Source organism: Lycorma delicatula, chromosome 2, assembly GCF_047948215.1.
Source record: "Lycorma delicatula isolate Av1 chromosome 2, ASM4794821v1, whole genome shotgun sequence".
NCBI lineage: Eukaryota > Metazoa > Arthropoda > Insecta > Hemiptera > Fulgoridae > Lycorma > Lycorma delicatula.
Window position 1 is genome coordinate 110,207,170 of NC_134456.1, and position 16,693 is coordinate 110,223,862.

The 16,693-nt window shown below is 27.6% G+C and overlaps 2 protein-coding genes across 2 annotated transcripts in view; both read right to left on the reverse strand.

The window, feature by feature from the left end:
* The window catches only part of Axs (Abnormal X segregation), an 89,731-nt gene extending 73,261 nt beyond the window's left edge, over positions 1–16,470 (reverse strand). The window contains exon 1 of the mRNA XM_075356033.1: positions 16,427–16,470. The gene's annotated coding sequence lies outside the window, so the exon portion shown is untranslated. The remainder of the gene's footprint in view (positions 1–16,426) is intronic.
* Positions 831–16,420, reverse strand: RsfS312 (ribosomal silencing factor RsfS-like protein, 312). Its single transcript, XM_075356034.1, has 3 exons — positions 15,910–16,420; positions 9,509–9,769; positions 831–4,427 (listed from the first exon to the last, which is right to left on the reverse strand). The coding sequence occupies exons 1-3, from the start codon at positions 16,262–16,264 to the stop codon at positions 4,246–4,248; spliced, it is 798 nt and encodes a 265-aa protein (XP_075212149.1). The 5' UTR covers positions 16,265–16,420; the 3' UTR covers positions 831–4,245.
* Positions 16,471–16,693: the final 223 nt, after the last annotated feature.

Consider the following 16,693-nt stretch of genomic DNA (forward strand, 5'->3'; position numbering starts at 1 on the left):
AAAAGGCAAAAAATTACTGTGATTTTCTTAATGATCTTAAACATCTTATAAAAATTTGGTTTGTAATATGTTCTTAAATGTACACTTCCTGCATTCGCACCTAGATTTCTTCCTGGAAAATTTTGACGCAGTGAGCGATGAGCACAAGGAACAAACACTTTCATCAGGAAATTTCAGCTATGGAAAAGAGGTATCAAGCCAAATGGAATCCTAATATGCTGGTTGATTATTGTTGGACCATCACAAGGGATGTTCCGCAGTAAAGCTTGAAATACAAAAGAAAATATATGTAAAAATTTTTATATTTATGGTCATAAGTATTTTCATAACTACTGCTCCTTCTTCATATGGTAATATTTATTAAAAAGAGAAATCAATAACTTCAAAATGTAAGAAGGAAAGATCTGTCTCCAGGCAGTCAATTAATAAAGTGATTATCTATTCCTAGTAATGTACCAGTTTGAAGAGTTTATAATTAATAATTTGGTAGATTATTTAAAATGAATTATTAAATTAGATCTATAATTTAATCCAGTTTTCATAGTCAAAATTTAGAAGTTCATTTATTATGAAAAATTTTCAATATATATATATATACACGTGTATTTTCTTTCTTTACATGAACATGTATAAAGAAAAACTTGTAAAAAAATATTGTTGATATAAAGGACAGGTAATGAAAATAAAAACTGTGATAATTTTATAAAGATCAACAACAAAATTTTCTTTTGTTGTTTTTTATGTAAGAATTGAAGATCTTATAATACTAGATTAAATTATTGACTGACAATCCAAAGTAAGTGATATGCAAATAAGTCAATGTATTAGACACTCTTTCAGACTATTTTATTTTATTTCACAAAATACAGTGCAGATTTTAAACCTCAAATTATATATCATACATTGAAAATATCAACATAAAAAATATATAAAATAGCTACTTTTATAATTTAATTATAGATACATAAAGGAGTAATCTAGCCAGACCAACCTAAAACAAATTACTTGACTAAGTCCACAGCTTAAATTATTAAAAGGTGTATGAGAAAAGGCTGCACAAAAATTGTGGACATATCTTGAAAAAAAATAATACAATTAATCCTCCTGTCTTTACAAATCTTACAATTTTAAATATATTACAGAGATTGTATATGATAAAATAAGTACAGAAACAAAAAAATATTATGGTAAATATAACAAAGTAATCTCTGTTGAACATTTTCATACATAACGTAGTTACTTTTGATTAGGGGACCAAATAATCATTGCATATTCTAATCTTGCTCTTATAAAAATCTAAATAATACCAATGACTATTTCAAATTTTCTAAATTAAAAGTATGTTCTCTTAATCAAAATCCTAAGAAACTATATTCTGACTGACAAATAACAATAATATGCACTTAAACTTTTGAAAGCTTATTTAAAAAAATTATCCCCCTAATTCTTATTGGCATTCTATACACTGATGATAGAACCCTAAATCGTCTGAAATAGTACATTAATGGTTGAAAAAATTTACTATGTAGTCAACATGGTACTAAGATTCTGATCAATGCAAATTCTCAAGTCCTGTTACTTTATACATTTTTCATTTCATCTCAGCTTTAAACTGAATGGCACAGTATCTTCTTTCCTTTTTAAAATATAGCAGAGATTTTAATCAGAAACAAGCTGAACATTCCTGAATAAATAAAATCAATTAGATCTCAATAAGCTTAACCAAAACATACTAGTAACATGGACATTCACCTCAAAAAGTAGTAAATAAGCTTTTAATTTTGACATGATACAGAATCCTGCAACATCCAAAAATTTCTTCACATAACTTACACATTCACTAGAATTTTCACGGACATGGTGAATTTCAAACATATCATTTCAAGAATAATGATTTAAGATGATATTTTATTCTTATTCATTAATTAGTTTCTAAGACATTAATTTTTTACGTTGTTGACCAGTATAGTAATACTGTCAATTATATTATTTTTTTAAATTCAAATTTAAATTAATTTGTTTTATAATTTAATCAAGCTTATTATTTATACTTTAGAACATATTTATTTAATCTTCTCTCAATTACCAACTTTTACTGCCTGCATCTATTATCTTATCTATCAGTACAAGTGAGAAAAAAAAACATTAAATTAAAACAAACTGTAATAATTTTTATAATCAAACAACTAACTGTCTGACTTCTTAAACTTAAAAAGAGTTTCTCATTAAAAAAAAATTATCTGATACTTTAAATACATTAATTCATAAAATTGTCAGATAATAAGAAATTTATGCATTCAAGTCACAAATAACCATTAATTAGCTTTCCTCAAGATAACATGTAATAAATATGAAGTTTAATTCAACTTCATAAACACTATAAATGGATTCAGAAGTAGCCTACTTTGAAGTTAATTAATGCCCAGAATATGCAAGTAATACATTTTTTTAATAGATTTTGATACTTTATGACTGGATCACATACAATAATAATGCAGGTGGACTTTCCTTTAAAATAACACCTCATACAGAAATATGTATCATTAAGTCCAGTAACAATTAAAATTAATAACTAAACTGAGCCAAATATTTGGGAATGTTGGTGCACCTGTTAAAGTAGCACATTTACACTAAAATCATAAAAAATTTAAATTTAAATGTTTCTTATTTTCAAAACTAAAATTGATAGTGGAAAAAATTGATAGTTATAGATATACACATATAACATGCAACTATACAAAACAGCACTACAAAAAATACAAAATAAAATTTGTTGTAAATCTTCTAATCAGATTTGGAATATTTAACCAGAAACTATAAAAGAACAACCATGTCAATTAAAATTAACTATAATAACTTAGTAACTCAGTAACTCTAATAGTGATTTTATTCAGTCTTTTAGTAATTTTAATTATACACTAATTTAAAAAGTTGTTTCATTCAATTTTCAGGCAACATATGATAAGAGTTGTGTTTGAGACTACTTTGCATTATACATTTTTATGAAATTTATTTACAAGATTTATGAAATAAGTAAATATAAAGTAAGTAAATAAAACAGGGTGGGAATTTTTCAAAAGAAAAACATCATTAAATTTTTTACATATTATTTAGTTTTGTTTTATTATGTAATTTTTTATTTATTACTTAAAAACTCTGCTAAGTTTTTTTGTAAAACAATAAAAAACCTGGTTTGATGGATTAGGTAAGATTCTAAAAATGTGACAGATAAAAAGTTAATGCAATTACACTTGAGAAAACACATTTGTTAAGCCACTCAATGTAGACTATAGAAGAAGCATTAACAGTGTTGTTTACTTCAACTTGCAGCCACTTTTTACCTAACTTGATTTACATTACTAAGATGTAGTACAGTGAATGGTACTAGCAGATAAGTAGAATCTACATAATTTACCTAGTATGAAAGGGAATTTTTAAAAGAAACAATAAAAAGTTATGACACACTTACAAACATCTCAGGGAGTAGTGAATTACAAGTAAATTATCTTCATTTATTTCCTTATGTAATAAACAATGTAAAACAAAGTAAAAATATAAACTAAAAACGTAAAAGATAATATGTACAAATTAGCAGCAAAAATATTCAAACATTTTTTAGAGTATGTTTAGAAGCAAGCTATAAAGCAAAAGAAAATAATAATAAAGTAAAACAATAAAACATTCACATGATAAGAACACTTATTGATATTTTAAATCAGTTATAATCAACATAATAAGAAATCTCAAATCTCCAGATGAACAATATCCATTAAGTAAGCTACAGTTGATAAAATAGTCAGATTTATTTTAACAATTCAAAGAAAAGTGACCATTTTAACAGTGTTCATATTAACATGCTATGTTGAAATGCATCAATATCAAAAGACATAAAAAAAGATTTTACTAAAACATCCAACAACTGTATAACAACAGATTTAGATATGTGCATAAGTAAACAGGTAAGTACTACTTTATGAATTCTTGTAGCACTCATAAATATAATTTCATAAAACAACTTTCGTCTTCTGGTAATTACTAATCACTTCAACAAGCAAAATAAAAAAAAAAATGTAATCTAAGAGCTGGTTATTTAAATAACTGGGAAAAGGTAATAATTATTTTTCATTATTAATTTTCATAACAGATTTTACTCAAACTTAAAATTATAATACATAATTATACAAAAACAATTCACTTAACATTAAACATCTAACAAATAAAAAACTAAACCTAAATATATTGTATTTATCCTAATTTGTCAACAGGTTGAAAATCATCAAGGCTTATAGAATGTTTCTTTAATATTTCAGCAAGTGGATCAGATGGAGTATTTGATTTTTCATCAAATTCTTTTCCAAGAGCCCAAAGACTTTCTAAATCATATTGAATGCGAGCCTTTTTATTCATTATATGAAGAGCAATGTTACCTGAAATTCCAAAAATTAAGAAATAATAACTGACACAAATTAGCACAAAATTAATCATTCAATGTTTTGAACAAATATAAAACCTTATTTTTCAACAAACCTTCAAATAATTTACCTAACAAAACCTTAATACCATAAACCTAACCTCAAAGATCATTAGCTGCATTAAGCAAAAAAATAATTTTACAGACAGAACAAATAAATAAAAACTGGTATAAAATACATAAATAAACATTTAAATATATCAGATGATGATTACTACAATTATTCTGTGTTCAGAAAACAAAACAAGTCTGTTATAATTTTGTAACTAAGAATTAAAAGAAAAAAAATTATACAATGAATGTTTTAAAGATTTCTTGGAACACTTAATTATGCCTTTTTATTCAACAACATTATTCAAATTAATAACTCCACCTAACTATTTAATATAAGGAATTACCAATTTATCTTATCAACTGTCTATCGATTATCAATTTACCAATCTTTTATTACAATTTTTTTTTTTTACAACTAATCATGTGTTTTCAGAGGAATCTCCATTATCACTTCTTTTAAAAAAAGCTAATATTTTTAAAATCAATGTGCCAATGTAATAAAAATAAAAGAATAAAATTTATCAAAGTCACATTAGTTGGTCAATTTTTACATGTAACAAGTATATTATTTATAGAGTGAGTGCCAAGCATAATAAAGTAAAATTTTTTTATTTTTTTATGTTGACACCTGTAATTTTAACAGATAGTTTTTTATAATAAAGAATTGAAATGGAGATATCTCTTAAAACATGTGAAGTAAATATGAATAAATCAATCAGAAGTATCTTCTGCTGTTTATTGTTTTACTACTGTTATTGTTACACTTTGAAAAATTGAAACAGAGGTGTTCACATATGGATATTTGTTTATAAAGTAATGAAAACCTTTTGTAATATATTAAAATTACAAAACAGTTGTTTTAATGTGTTGTATTAGTAATTAATACACCATTAAACCAAATTCATATTTACATTAATTACAAAACATTCACTAGGCAATCTAATTAATCACATGCATGGTATTTTATCTATGATATTAGCGGAATTTCTTTGCTAACAATGTGAAATTTCTGAGTGAATTGTAAGGTGATCAATTTGTTGATATGACCAAATTGATTTTGTTTGCAACAAAATCAAAATTGCTGTTTTGTTTGGACTTGTCACACGGTTTTTGTGAATCAGTGAATTAATCACTAAAGTTACAATAATTTTAATACTTATGCCTATATACACTCCCACTTAAAATTTAATATTACATCTTGGGACTGGTTGAAAATGTCAGAAAAACTTTCATGACATAAAAAATGTACTGTTAAATCTTTCTTTGGGGCCAGTAAATATTATTCATATAGATTAATTTTTAGTAAATTAATTACATTTCTGTGTTTATACATATATACTGGTATATATCAAATCAGACAATGCAACTATTTTTACAATACACAATAAAATATGCTTAAGGGTAAGGACAATGTGATTCATTTCTATTTCTAATAAATTACCTAACATTCTTAGATATCTCTGATCAATAGTTTAGACTAAGAAAGAACCTTATTGTGGTTCAGTTTCTATTTTTAACATCCTTCAACCCATTTATTTAAAATTAAATTAGAAAAATGTTATTTACAGAAACAATATTAGTCTACTAATTAGTTCATAAATAATATTAATTAGATAACGTAAATTTTTTTTGTGTAATGATAATCTAACACACCATATTCATATATTTAGCAATTAATGCCTTTAATTTTTTTTTGTGTACTTATTTTATTTGCATAATTGCAAAACTATTTTAGGATAAAATATCTTTTTATGAAGTACTAGTAGATCAGTAAATGCTTTGCTGTTGCTAGATTTGAGTATATATAGATTATATGAACACAATTGAAAGTTTGATAAAACATTAAAAAACTGAACATTACAAAACTTCACAAAATTTAACCTTTAACTTTATCCCTTTTTTCGCTCTTTTTCTATTTCCTCTTTCTCCTTTCCTCTATTATTTTCTCCCCTTTCTCTTTTTCCCCTTTTCCATTTTTTCTTTTCCTCCTTTTTCCAATTTTCCCTTTTTTCTATTTTTCCCTATTTCCTTTTTCCTGTGTAAAAAATTTGTGCAGTAGTTTTTTAGCCTTCAGCAGACATACATATGAATACTGCCTTTCATATATATATATATATATATATATATATAGAAGAAGAAAGTCTGTTTGTATATTTGTTTGTTTCGTAAATATCTGGACACCGACACGCCACCTAGCAAGTATGGTTTGTGCAAAAATTTTTCTTTTCATAAAACTAATTTATATTCTGAATATGAACCAAATTGATCTATAAATACAACTTTTATAAATATCTCAACCCCAGCACCATCTAGCAAAAATATTGCATTTTTGCAAAAAAATATTTCTTTTCGTGAAACTAATATATATACTAAATATGAGCCAAATCGAAACATAAATGAAATTTTTCCAAATATCTCAACCCTAGTGCCATCTAACGAGCAAAATCAGACCATAAATACAATTTTTCAAATCTCAATTCCAGCTCCACCTAACGGGTCCAAACTAATTCAGAAACCTTCATAGATGTGCACACAACTCACCAAATTTTCATCCCAATCGGGTGAATGGTGTAGGAACACATATGGGACAAACAAACATTCATTTATATATATAAAAGAAAGGCTATAACTACTTATCTTTATTGTTTGAAATTTTTCAAATTGTCAGATCAAGGGTTTTCCATAGTGTACCTTACCCCTCTAAGCATGAAAAGAATTCAAGCTTAGAATTCTTTTTTATTATTTATGTGGCAAACCCACCACTTCCGATGTGATTTATCAGAAATGATATCAACAGAATATTTATGTATTAAATAGTAAAAAATAGTAAAAACAGTGTTAAATTTTGTGTTGTAAATTTTGAGGAACACTGTTAAAAGTTAACTTAAGAAAACTGTTAAGAAGTTAAAGTTTAAATTTTGGGCAGAAACATAGAAAAATATGAACAATGTATGCAACATTAATAAACAATTTACATTAGGAAGAAAAGCCTTTATTACAAAAAAATTTATTACAATAATTTTGCTAAAAAACTGAAGAAAAGCGAGGTAAAAATATTGCAAAAGATATTGAAAATTAAGTAGTAATCTTTTCAAAATGAAAAAAATTAATGATGAATGGGAGAAAAAAGAAGATTATGGGAAATTTTTTCCAGATAACCAGGATTTAGGTTGTACATTAAGCCATCTAGGATGAGTTGAAGTAGTAATGGAGGAAATATTTAAAAGGTAAAAATCAGAAGAGGGAAAAGCTTAAAATATGTAGAGCAAACAATTAAAAATGTAGGATATGATAGCAGAATTCACAGATTACTACAGTTAAAAGTGAAACTTGCTGAACAGTGTTCCAAGCTGCAACAAATGAGTTTTGTTCATCCTGGACAAACAATTATCCTTACTGTAATTGTTTAGTGACTTTAGACAAATTATAAATGTGCTCAGTAAATATTATTAAGATTGCTTGATTGCTTGCTTCTAAAAATTAGTTTTGAATTTTATTTTAACAAAAATTCCACGTTTGTAACCCTTAGAAAAGGGTTACATCATAAGTACAGCCTATGAATAATTATAGTAAAATACTTATACTCAAATATTACTTCAGACAATTCATTGAATGAAATATTTTTAAAAAATGAAACCTAAGAATATATATATTTTAATACGTGTATGTTGGGTCAATTGTTACTGTTTTATTTTGAATGTTTCCAAAGTATATATAACATTTTCCTTATTTAAATTATCATTACATAAACAAGCACAATATGATGTGCATGTTTATTTAATATTACAAATCATTTGTTGTAATTACAATTGTTCAAAAAAAAGAAACACATAACATATGACCAACCTACCTTTTTTATTTTATTTGGGATTGATTAATAGGTAAAACCGTGAGATAGGGAATGGAGACTTTTTGTCAATCTACAACTATGCTTCTTATCAGACACCGATATGTATAAATATGTATTGGTTCTATCATCAATGTAAGTTCTTAGCATGGAGGATCTAGAAGGAACAGACCTATACCAAAGAAATAATGAGAAAAAAGGGATTAAAGATAAGGAAATGAAGTAGGAGGAGAAACCGGACTATCCATCCTTTCTTTTTCCTGTTTAGCCTCCGGTAACTACCGATTAGATAATTCTTCAGAGGATGATATGTATGGGTGTAAATGAAGTGTAGTCTTGTACATTCTCAGTTCGACCATTCCTGAGATGTGTGGTTAATTGAAACCCAACCACCAAAGAACACCGGTATCCACGATCTAGTATTCAAATCCGTGTAAAAATAACTGGCTTTACTAGGACTTGAACGCTGTAACTCTCGACTTCCAAAAATCAGCTGATTTGGGAAAACGCGTTAACCACTAGACCAATCCGGTGGGTTAGACTATCCATCCAGAATTGATCAAGTAAACTGCCATCTTACCCAGGACCACCAATACATTTTAGTTTAATTCTGTAAATGAATGCTGAATTATGAAACCCCATTTTTATATTTATAATATTTATTTCAGTGTGGTTATGGTGCATTTATTGAATCTCTGTACATGCATCCACATATGAAATTATAATGTATTTCATTATTTAACTATTATCTACATACGGTATGTTTAATGCATTTACTAATAAAATTAATGATAATAATTACTTCATTATATAAATCGCAGATATATAAGTAATACTGATTGTTTAAATAATACAAATGACTGTGTGAAAATAATTATACATTAAGTAATTTATAATGATGGATAGTTTAATTATTTTAATCTAATCATATCAGTCACCAACTGCAAACTTGGGTTAAACCTCCATGAAATAAGTTGAAATTACAAGATCAGCATAAAATAGAAGGAAAGAAGGCATATATTTTAAATCAGTCAAATAAGTGACAAAATGCATTTTATAGGTTCTACTAACTCAGTAACTAACCATTTTCCTCATAATAATAGCAATTAAACTACTGATAAAAAAGTTGTATTTACCAAGATCAATGGCATGCCAATCTTTTGAAGTTTCACCTTCTAATTTTGGTATTAAATCAGTTTTATTTCTTTTAATTTTATATAACCTTCTGACAAATTCTGCCAAACCAAGCATATGTTTAAGTGATCTTCCAGTAACAACTACTATATAATCGACATATCGTAAATAACTAGGTAATGATACAACAAAAATATCCTTTGCATTCTCTCTTTGAAGTACTTTTACTAAATCTTCAATATCAAAAACACCACTAACACCACCTGTAATGAAGACACAGTATTAAAAAAGTTCAATGATAAATAACAACAAAAAATTGCTAGACTTCGAAATTAATAAATGCAATAAATACAAACTTAGATGGAGTATAATGAACTCCTGTTCATCCATTTTGTTAACACATTAAAAAAAAAATGAAGATATAACACATCCTTTTAGTATAATCCAACTAAAAGTGAAAATGTCAAAATTCAGAACATCAAAGGACTATAAAAACAGTAGCATCAGTCACTGAAGGTAATCACAAAGAAGGTTGAACACATTTTAAAGTAAGATTTTTTAAAAACTTTTTATTAAACAATTTGGTTGGTTCACTGTGCCATTACAAAAGTTCAAATTTCAAATATCAAAAATCATACAATTAGAAAATGAACTATGCTAAACAATTACTGTAATGACAGTAGTTTATATTCAAGAAACCATCACACAAAAAAGTAGAAATCAAAAACTAAATTCACATTCTGGATGTAAAAAAAATCATCTGTAAGTTTGTTAAATGAATTAAGACAAGAAATATAAAAATCTCATTTTGAGTTGATCAAAACTGCAAAAGATTCGCTTAGAAAATCATCTCTACCACTCAATTTTTCAAAGGTCTAAATTTATTGTATTACAAGTAACAAAATTAAATTTTAAAAAAAATCCATATAGACGTTTTGAAGAAACATATTTACTGCAATGCCCCTTAGCGGTTTATAACTATAAAACTAATCTAAGAACCTGCTCTTAGGTGATACTTATGTACTGCACCACAACAAAATCGGCTCAGCCATTTTAGAGAAACACATCAACTGCAGTGCTCTCTGGTGGACTATAACTATAACAAATGTATAAGAACCTGCTGGTTTTTTGCAATACATTGTTATGTAATGTAAAAAATCACACTGAAATCAGCCCAGTAGTTTTTGAGAAAAATGTGCACATATACACACACAACTTCTACCCTAAATGCATATACCATTTCTGTTCCGTTGTGGGTAAAGAGAAGAAAGCAACAGACCACAACAGCAAAAGAATGCATAAAAAAGAAAAATTAAAAAGCTCCCCCTCTTAAACAATAAGGCCTGGATATGTTATTTTAATTTTGTCTTAAATTTTAAAGACTTAAATCTTAACTATGCTTATTAAAAAAGTGTGTAAATGATACTGATATTTGTATATAAATTATATATCATAATTATGAGAATAAAAATATTTTTAATATATCACATCAAATTAAAATGAATGCAATGGAAATATTGCTTTTAACTTTTATAGATAATACAATTTAGAGAAAAATTAATCTAAGATATTAAAAAAATGCAGCACACTAACAAAGTGTAGTGATAGTTGCGGCAAGTCAATGAAAAAAATACGACCTTTGAATCTCTCACCTAAATAGTTATTTATGATAAAACAGTAATGTAAATTATAAAAAAAGGGAAATTAGGTCATAAAACTTTATAATTCTTATAATAAAACTGAAATAAGACTTCAGCTACAATTAACTTTGCAATATAACAATTGAGTCAACCTCCATAGCAGTGTGGTAGCAACTATCCATTTCAACCAGAGGATTCTGGGTTCTAATCCCAATCAAGATTGATATTTCTCAGATGTTTCAAAATTCATTTAAAATCAAGTTACTGTATTTGAGCATTGGACTGTTAAATAAATCATTAAAAAACCAATTTTATTTTAACATAACCAACTAAACCTAATAGAGGCAAAGATTTTTGTACCAAAGATCATAAGGTCAATTTATAGTTTGGGCTTATCATATTTTATCAGCTATTATTTCATGTTTAATATACATTAATCAGACCAACAGTTGTTAATTGTGAAACAAAGCCATCGCCATCAAATACAAAAAATTATTTTAACCCAGGAAGGAATATCGACAAAATAATTAACAGTAAGCAAATGATTTAATGAAGAATGAAACTACTCATGAAGACACAACTTGATTTTTTAATTCCAAAGAATGAAATGACTAGTACTAATTGCATTCACCAAGCTTACCCTCATGTTTTAACTTGTGTCCTTCTAGTCCAACACTTCCCATTGGATTTTTTCTTTGTCTAATTGATGTAAATGCCCAAACCATGTTAACTTTGTTTTACCCACTTCTTCCAGAAAACTACACATACCTAAATTTTTAACTTTAATTATTTCATTTCTCACTCTATTGCTTCTAGTTTTCACAATCTTTTATCAACATAAATGATGTTTAATATTATCAAAAATTAAATTTTGTAGATTACACTGGTCACCATGATTTTTGTCTCACGAGTAACAAAGAGTGTACTTAATGCAATTTTTTTACCCTGTTTTCAAATATGTATGCGGAATTTCTCCATCACCCACAGTTTCTTTTATTTTAATTTTTTTTAAATATTTTAAAATGTTTTTGTGTCCACTTGTCCATTGTCAAGTAAAAGCTCCTACAGCATCGTAAATATGATGCTAACTCAAAATGTGGTATGAACTAACTCAAAAGATAGCGTTGCTACTGTTGTGCAGGTTCAGATGTGTATAGACATGTATAAATGTGATCTAGTGTAGCACACATTCATCAGAACGATGCCGTCGTGAGACAGTAGTGAACCAGTAAACACGTCATTGTGAGTGCTTTGTGTGTCAGAATTATTGTGTGTTACATATTTACAACTTCATTTCTTTTAATTAGTTGTTAGTTACAAAATGTCTAGAGTTTGTTTAAATCATCCTAACAATTTTTGATATGTATGTGGTGAAGTGACGCTCAAGTCCCAAAGGTGAAACCTTACTCCATTAGTTAGAAAGTGTTATGAACTTTATTTTGGGTGTAAAGTCGGGGACCAAACAAAGGCTCTGGGCCTCACATATCTGTTATCCTGTTCTAAGCTTCTCACTAATAAACATTAAAGGGATTATGTCAAAATGAAAACATACAGTGGTGTACATTAACTTTCAATCTACAATGAGACCAGTTCCACACTGCGAAGAATTGCTCACACTAAAGCCTCAAGAATATGTGACATTAGATGAAGAGAGCTCTCAGCGTCTGGTGGAAGTAAGAAAGAAAAAAAAACAAATTCTGGTGATACAACTTTTGAACAAAGCAGTTCAAATAAGCTTCATTTACTGACATGACAATCTTAACGATCTCATACAAGATTTAAAGTTAGCCAAAAAACAGTCTGAAATGCTTGCTTCCTGGCTAAAATGATGGAATCTTCTTCCAAAGATTACAAAGATATATACTTATTGTAATCGTCATTCTGAATTTAAAGACTATTTTTCTGAAGAAAATGGCTTAGTGTTTTGTAATGATACTTCTTCTGTAATGAAGATACTTTGTTCTGTAATGAACATATCCCAACAGAATGGTACTTGTTCATTGATTCCCCTAAAGTTGGTTTAAATGGTCTGCTTCTGCATAATGGCAATAAATTCCCATCATTACCTGTGGCTCACTCTGAAAGTATGAAAGGAGATTTAAATCTATGAAGAGATCATAGAAAATCTATGAAGAAATCATAGATTTAAATCTATGATTTAAATCTATGAAGGAAAAGTTTCAATATGCAGTGTATGAATGGAATATTTGTAGTGATTTGAAGGTAATTGCACTTATTCTTGATTGTAGCTTGGTTACACAAAGTACTGTTGTTTTTTGTGTGAATGGGATAGTAGGGGCAGAAAAAACCATTTCATTAGAAAAGAATGGCCTAAAAATATTTGTGGGTTCACAAATACGAATCACTAATGCATGATGAAAAGTTTGAAGAACTATTGAATTCACTGTAGAAAGCATCTTGGCAAGCATTCAAAAATGTTACTCAGTTTTCTGGGAAATCGAAAGGCAAAAAATTACCTTGATGTTGTCAATGATCTTAAACATCTTATAAAAATGTGGGTTGTAATATGTCGTTAAAAGTACATTTCCTGCACTCGCACCTACATTTCTTCCTAGAAAATCTTGGCGCAGTGAGCGATCACCATGGGGATATTTTCATCATGAAATTTCAGCTACCGAAAAGAAGTATCAAGGCAAATTGAATCCTAATACGCTGGCCGATTATGATTGGACCATCAAGAGGGATGCTCCACTGGCAAAAATATAGCAGAAAATCATCATTTCTTACTTTTAAGGTGAGTCAAATATTTGAATATTGTGTAGTTAAGAATGCAGAAATTATTAAAATGTTTGAAATTATAAATGTCTGTCTCTCGGAAATCTTGCATCATGGGGAAAACCCCATGTGTGAATTCAGAAGAAAAAATACTATCAGATTCATGTATTTTTCTTTCTGAAGCAAAAAAAATTCATTTTTGTTCCCCAGTGTTACATATAAAAAAAGCAACTTAGTTTTTCTTGGTTTGACTAGGCAAAATGACTAAATATATGACTACATAATATATAATATGAAAAATGACTAAAACTAATTCTTGAAGTTGGAGTATGTGGTGTCAAAATAAAAGCTTCCTTATGCTAACAAGCCTTGAAACGTTTGCCAGTTATAAAGGAAACATTTATGCCATTTTACAATGTAATTAACCAGTATAGTGAAATGGGCTGAACAGGCAGGCAAATTCTCATTCACACTGACAGTAAAACAGTGTGGAGAACTAGCCTTTTATTGATTTAAATTTTCACTACTTACATTTTAGTACTACTACACCCTACACTTTCTCTACCCATGTAAGATATGCTTGGAAAAAAAGATTTGAATGCATTTGATCAAAACAAAATATCAAAGATAATAATGAGAGTAATGACACTCTTAAAAATAAGTGTCAGTTCTATTTATAGCCCTTGAACCTGCTTATGGTGTGAATAACCTATCATATATATGATAAAGGCATATACAACTAATCATGCATAATTAATTAATCTAATTAATATCTAACCATACAGTATTTGATAATAATGAATTACAAAACAGCTACAATCAGAAGCAAAGACCACCCCCCTTCAAAACAACAAGTCAATATTTACCAACCATCTTATAATTCTAAACCACAAATCCACAAAAAATCAATAAAATTCTTGATATTGTACAAGTACTCATAAACAAACTATATTGTAACATACTTAAAAAATATGAACAGTCAACGATGATGGTAAAAAAAATAGATTCCCTTCAAATTAAAAAAAAACCCACTATAAATATGTCTTCGTCTAATCTAACAAAGGTGCACTGTTATGATTTATGAAGGAATTAAATATTCCCAGTAAAATAGTGTAGTAAGTATTTTCTGAATTGAGATTTTTATCAGAAAAAATTAAAAAATTTGGGTCTTTACTACATAAATACTATTGTAATTCTTCCCTTGAAAAAAAAAAATATTTAATTCATTATCTTATTGTAGAATACGAAATTGGTGTCCCATAAAATAAAATAGTAAGTTACTTGTAGCACTATTTTATTAGCAACAGGTGTGATAACAATGAGATATTAGGGCAAAGTAGAGTTGTGTGTGAAGTACAACAGATATTTTAGCTGCAGCAGTTGAAATGATGTAAAAAATTTCAAACATGTTTTCCTAGAAATCATAATTCTGCACTTAAGACTTTATTTTACTGGGAGTGCGGTATATTATATATATATATATAAAACCAAGCAATTTATGAAAAATACTACTCTTATACTATTCAGACATGGTGGCCTGTTTATAAGTTTATTAAAAATCACAACAAAGATTTGCAATTAATCACAAGAACAACAAAAATGTATGCTTTTTATGGATAACCACTCCAAATTTGAAAAAATTAACTGATATTCTGTTATTCATAATGATATCTTATCTATTTATTTGAGTTACAAATTTTAAGTCTTTCAGTTTTTTTTTTTTTTTTTTGATAGCTTGGTTTGCTTGTTCCATCAAAGTGAGTGGTGATTTACACAAAATTTCCAAAACCACACAACATATATAATGCAACTGAATACCAGAGAAAATATTTATTAGATTACATAATTTTAAGGGTGTTTAATCATGCTGATTAACAAATAAACACACGTAACATTAACAAAATATTACAGCAATCTATCTTTTTATCAGTGAAAAGTTGAATGATGATTATAATAAAATATTAAGAAATGGAGAGACTAAGAATAAAATACCCAAAACTACAATAATATAAATAAAGAAAACTTACGTTCTAAATTTAATCCAGCAAATTCATCATATTCTTCTTCTGCTTCTTCTGAATCTTGAATTCGCTGCCTCTCTTCAACAACATCCAGAATAAGTGGGGCATTTTCATCTTTAAAAAGCTCATATTTACCACTTTTCAACACAGAAACACTAACCGTATCACTTTTCACATTTTGGGGTTCTTGTTGCAATGATTTGTCATCACCATTTTTATGACAAAACGTTCTATTAGGGAAAAAACAAAAACCAGATTTATTTAAAGCAGACATAAATTCCGTATCATAACTGCATGAGCGAAGTGGCAGAATAAATCTTAACTTCGAGTAACCTAAACTGGTCATCAGAGATTTCAACATCGTTAAAGCAAACAAACGAAGTTAAGGTTAGCAAATAAGTTGCAAAAGCGCAATAAAATTAGCAGCTCATCGAATACAAGAAAAACCAAATTTTTTGTTTTCAGAAGGATAAATTCACAATATGACTAAAAGTAACCAATATATAAAAAAATAACAGATTACCTCGCAGAAGACAGGCACAGGTGAAACAATGAACAGCTGCAAAAAAATTTCAGATTTGTAATGAGTCGTTCTTTGGAACGAACTGAAATAGTTATGATGTTGGAATTCACCATTACGTATACGAATAAAAAGACGCTAATTGCATCACGTTTTTTAAATTCATTACTTACAGTTCATTATTTTTGTCCAATAAAACCAATAAATATTATTAAGCAGAAACCATAAATTTAGTTTATTAGTGAAAATCGAAGAGGAAATAATATTTAT